General features: G+C 46.0%; 1 protein-coding gene across 1 annotated transcript; it reads left to right on the top strand.

The window, feature by feature from the left end:
- The first annotated feature begins 2,742 nt into the window (after positions 1-2,742).
- LOC146763960 (endogenous retrovirus group K member 113 Gag polyprotein-like) lies at positions 2,743-4,448 on the top strand. The gene has a single exon (XM_085565711.1). It carries the CDS (start codon positions 2,743-2,745, stop codon positions 4,084-4,086), a length of 1,344 nt encoding a protein of 447 aa, XP_085421837.1. The 3' UTR covers positions 4,087-4,448.
- Positions 4,449-5,753: the final 1,305 nt, after the last annotated feature.

Below are 5,753 nucleotides of genomic sequence, written 5' to 3'. Positions count from 1 at the left end.
ATGTCATACAGTTGCGCTGTGATGGCACAGAAGACTCTGGCATCACAAAGTCAGCCCGTGTCACAATCCTCTAGTGCAAGCGGGAATCATGACAGTTCATTTTCCCCATCTCAGAATTAGCAGAAGTAGACAGGCTTATCATGAGAAACCGAATGTGATGAACATGTTAGAAATGCAAGGCTCCAAGTTATTAATTTTTAATTTAATAAAAGTTATTAAGTGTACCAAATATAAACTTTGAGAAAAATGAAAAAAAGCCACTATAAAAAAAAGTCAATGTGGAGCCCGGGATTGCCACCGGGTGAGACACAGGTTGGACAGCTGCAGCAGAGGGTCCTCTATGCTTCACACCGACCGTCCTGTCTGACCCATTTTTATACGATTTTCCTTGCCTGAGCCAGAGTCCCCTTTCTGCCTTTTCAAAGTGCATGTATTCATGTGGAGTTCTTTTCTCTGTGGCAAGTTGAACAATACGTGTCCGGAGAGTGATGAACACCTGTGTTTGCAGTCCCGGAATTCGGATTTGAGATGTACCTCCCTGATGGCTCTGACTATCTCGGTCTCGGATATTTATCGTGTATTTATCGTCCGGGTGTTTCTCGGACAACCTTGATGCATGATCCCTCTCTGGGCTGGCCACTTTCGTTCGCTTGTAAATAAAGTCCTCCCTCTCTCATCCAGGTGGCTTTGACATGGTGTTGCAGTCGCAGTTGCTGGCTTGTGCGATTTAAAAACTTCCTATAAGAGTATAATTTAACAGCACATAACTATAAAAGAGACGACAATTTTATTTGCACGAATTATCCTATAGACATATAACAGTCCTAATGATTCCTTGAGGCTTTGCAGTGTCACAATGTTCTCCATGGTTCCACAGGCCCCACAGTGTCATGTGACTCCTCTGTTCCATGAGTCCTGCAATGTCACAATGGACCTTTGGACCAATGGACCATGGGGCTTTGCAGTGTCACAACGCTCTCCTTTGGCTCCACAGGGTCACAATGGAGCACTGATTACAGGCAGCCTCTCTGTGTTACCCTGGAGCTTTGTTTCCGTGGGGTCTCGCAGTGTCCCAATGGAGCCTTGGCTGGATGGGGCCTCACAGTGTCACAATGATGCCTACATTCCACTGAGGCACACGGCGTCACTAGGGTCCCCTTGCTTCCATGAGGCCCAGCAATGTCACAGTGGTGTCCATGAATCCATGAGGACTCACAGTATCCCAATGGTCTCTTGATCTCACATGGTCCCACAGTGTCCCAATGGTCCCTTGGGGTCACAAGGCCCCACAGTGTCCCAATGGTCACTTCTTCTCACATGGCCCCACAGTGTAACAATGGTCCCTTGGTTCCATGGTTCCTGGTCTGGTGCATTCCCCTTTCCCCTTCTCAGGCCACCCTGCCAGCTGAGAAATGCTCACTGGGCCAGGGCCTTGGCCAGCAGCCCCTGGGCTCAGCTCCTCTGGAGCTCATCACAGACACTGTCTGCTCCAGGCTCAACCCTTCATCCCCTGGGGAGATGCCAAAGCCTCCACAGGGAACATTTCCCTTTGCTCAGGGGAATTTCTCACAGGTGCCTTGTAGTGACTCTTTGTGTCTGTGTGCACACAGGAGTGCCTGTGCTCAGGGAAATGTGGCAGAAATGCTGCTCTCTGAGGGCTTTGATTGCCTTGGATAGCTGAGCCAGTCAGGCCTGGAAGTAAGGTTAAGTCATGTCACCCTGATTCTTAAGATTTTCTAAAGCCTTCTGAGTTTCCATTCTGTTGGAGAACCTTCCCACACAATTTCTGTCAACAACATATTGTTTACAATCTTTTATGGGGCTGGACAAATATGGAGAGTTTTGTGGAAGAATGGCTTCGTGAGAAAGGACATGACTACGTGCAGTTAGTGAAGCAGTAGCTGAAAATTGCACAGTGCAGCAATAGCAGATGTAGCAATAATATCTTATGTCCTTGGCTAAGCTGGTTCTCAACAGTAGAATGTTCAGCAAATAGATAAATGTAAGGGAAGACAAAGCAAGCTTAGAAAGCTCCAAAGGCGGGGTTGACCTGTTTTCCATACACCAATGATGAGCTTAAATTTTGCAATATGCATGAGCTTCATTATAACGGGTATAACTATACATGTGTGCTTGAAATAAACTGAGACTTGTTGACATTATAGAATGGACTTGTCTCCCGTCATTTTTTCCACAAAATGGTGACCCCGACGTGATAGGCGCCACGGTGGAGTGACGAAAAAGGGTTCGGGTCCTGATGCAGCCAGGACGGCAAAAGTGCTGAATTGAAATAGAGTGCACCGTGCCCCAGGTGACTGCAGAGGCAAGCCTGGCCGATACGTGCTGCCGACGACCTCGGAGGGCTGCAACAGCGCTGACAATATAGGTATGGAGAGGCAAGCAGCATATGATTTATTTACTGCATTCTTGCAGAAAAGGCAGATTAAAGGCATTGATTTGCAAAAAGATCTGCCAGGGTTATTAACATATGGGTATTCTAAGGGGTTCTTTGTAAATCCTCATACAGTACATGAGTTGTCTGAGTGGCGTAAGTTTGGGGATAAACTATGGGAGGAAGTTTTAGATGATGATAAGACAGCTAAAAAGTTGGGAAAGTGGTGGAAGATAGTTCATAATGAATTATTACAACATCAGGCAGAAAAGAAAGCTGCCGAGCAGAGAACTTCAGCACTAGAGAAAAATAGAGGTTTTAACGGGGAGGATTGGTTGCCTGGTGTTTCCATGCCACCTGCTGTATCTACAGTGGAGTTACCTCCCTTGCGACCTGTGCCTGAGGATACGGGAACAGAGTTGCGTTGTGAGCCCACGGCTCCTCCAGCCCCCTCAGAACAGAAATCGACAGTTCGTCAAAGTTTGTCTGCCAGTAAGCCGACCCCTAGGGCAGAGTCTGACCTAACGGAGGCTCTGGCCAGGGAACGGAGGGAAGTTTGGGCGACTTTGGCAAGAGAGGAACTGGACAAAGGAGATGGGCAGGCTTTGGAACTAGCAACAGAACTGGTTTGTCCTGTAATTTTTCAGCAGCAGGCAGGCGGGGGGTTAACAGCTCAGATTACACCGTTAGATTGGAAGTTGTTGTCACAGTTGCGAGCTACAGTGAGTCAATTTGGAGTTACTAGTGAACCGGCTAGGCAGATATTGGATTATGTTTGGAGTACTAATATATTGCTACCAGGAGATTGTAGAAGTCTTGCTAAGCTTATTTTCTCGCCACATCAGAGGCTTTTGTTTGGTGCACACTGGCAGGCAGAAGTTAATGAAGCTGTAGCTATACAAAGGCAGCCTGGAGATCCTCTTCATGGAGTAACTGTAGATGAATTGATGGGCTTAGGACCATATTTTCGCACTGAGGCACAAGCTATGCTAGGACCTGAGAAGTGTCGAGAGGCAATGCGACTAGCTCGAAGGGCTATAGATAAGGTGAAAGACCCGGGAGGTTTGCCAGCGTATATGGGAATTAAACAAGGAAGGGATGAGACTTTTGGAGCATTTATTGATAAGGCAGCGGCAGCAATAGAGAGAGCTGGAGTGCCTGAGTTTATGCGTGGATCATTGTTGAAGCAGTGTGCTTTGCAAAATTGTAATGCTTCTACAAGAAGTGTGTTAAACACATTAGGAGCTAATTGGACTATAGAAGATGCATTAGAGAGGATGGCTACTATACCAACGGGGCAACAGGCATTTTTAGTTGAGGCTATTAAAGAGCTGGGGGAGGGATTAAAAGAGCAGGCAAAAGCTTCACAGACACAAGTGTTAGCTGCTCTTGCACCCCTCCAAGCGTCAGTAGCAACCCAGGGAAATGTTTACGGCAGCCGTATGAGATGTTTCCGATGTGGAGGGACAGGACACGTTCGGCGAGAATGCTCTGCTGCTGGAATATGGTGTCCTAAGTGCAAATCGGATACTCATAACATTGCTGCCTGTAAGAGGAGACCGGGAAACGCCCGAAACAGCGCGAACAAGAGCAGCCGCGCTCCGACACAAATAGCTGCTCCAGCCTTTCCAACAGCGACACCTTGCGTCCAGCCACAAGAGGGAGCCTCGGGTTGGACTTGGCAGCCGCAGTAGAAGTGACTTTAATGACACCACAGCCGCAGAAGATCCCCACTGGAGTTAATGGACCTATTATAATAGAGGGCAGGACAATGGGAGCTTTGTTATTGGGAAGATCATCGGCCTCTATGCTTGGATTATTTGTGCTGCCTGGTGTCATTGATGCAGACTATACTGGTGAAATTATGATTATGGTTCATACTCCATTTCCTCCTATTCGGATTAATAAAGGACAAAGGATTGCTCAATTGGTTCCTCTAGAGCAAGTTACTAAGGCTGTATCCTCACGGAAAAGCCGTGGAGGAGATGGATTTGGATCTACAGGAGGTTTGACTCTATTAACTTTGGATCTGAATGACAGACCAAGAAAGGAGGTTTTGTTGGAATATAAGGGACAAAAATACATGCTTACAGGTTTGCTGGACACGGGTGCTGATTCAAGTATTATTGCACCACAGTGTTGGCCTGCACATTGGCCTTTACAGCCAGCTGCTACAGCAGTAACAGGAGTTGGAGGTTTAACTCTTGCAAGTCGCTCGCCATCTCTTACTGTCTCAATAGATGGTAAAATCATAAAGGCAATATTTTCTGTTGTTCAGTTACCACCTACGGTGCAATGCCTAATTGGGCGAGACATTTTAACACAGTTAGGGGTTGTCCTGACAAATGAGCACCCTTTGGGATAATAGCCATTGCTTGGACTTTCCCGATTCCCATAATTTGGAAAAGTGATGAGCCTATATGGGTAAAGCAATGGCCTTTAAAAAGGGAAAGTCTGCAACATGCTCATGCCTTGGTCACTGAACAATATCAACAAGGGCATCTGAAATTATCTACAAGTCCTTGGAATACCCCTATCTTTGTGATAAAGAAAAAGTCAGGGAAATATCGCTTGCTACATGACTTGCGGGAGGTTAATAAACAGATGGAGCCAATGGGTGCACTACAGCCAGGTCTGCCTAATCCAGCAATGTTACCTGAAGGATGGCCTCTATTGATAATAGATCTCAAAGATTGTTTTTACACAATAGCTTTGCATGACAGGGATACAAAGCGTTTTGCATTTACTTTGCCAGCTCTGAACAGAGAAGGTCCAGATCAACGATTTGAATGGACGGTTTTGCCTCAGGGTATGCGTAACAGCCCTACTTTATGTCAACTTTACGTAGATTCTGCATTACAACCATTGAGGCAACAGTGGCCACAAGCTATCATTTATCACTATATGGATGATATTTTGATTGCTCAGCCTAAGTCATTTACAAGTCAACAGGTTAAACATGTACAAAACTTGCTGGGACGTTTTAAGCTTGTTGTGGCCCCAGAGAAAATACAGTTAACTTCTCCTTGGAAATACTTGGGATGGACATTGTCTCAAAGTTTGGTGACACCTCAGAAATTAGAACTGAAAACACAGATTGTTACTTTAAATGATGCTCAGAAATTACTAGGTGATTTACAATGGCTTAAACCTATAGTGGGCCTTCCAAATGAACTGTTAGATTCTCTTAGACCCTTATTGAAGGGCACAGACCCAACAGCACCAGTGATCCTTAATCCTCAGCAGAAAAGAACTCTTCAGCAAATTACAGACTGTGTGGTTCAGGGTCGTGTACATCGGCGAATACTGGGAATCCCGCTTAATCTCACTATATGGTGTGGTGAAAAACATTTGCTGGGAG

Source organism: Lonchura striata, chromosome 37 (assembly GCF_050655825.1).
Source record: "Lonchura striata isolate lonStrDom1 chromosome 37, ASM5065582v1, whole genome shotgun sequence".
NCBI lineage: Eukaryota > Metazoa > Chordata > Aves > Passeriformes > Estrildidae > Lonchura > Lonchura striata.
This window is presented reverse-complemented; position numbering and strand designations above follow the sequence as displayed.

Coding starts and splice junctions, on each gene's coding strand:
- LOC146763960 (XM_085565711.1), top strand. CDS start 2,743: ATGCCACCTGCTGTATCTACAGTGGAGTTACCTCCCTTGCGACCTGTG.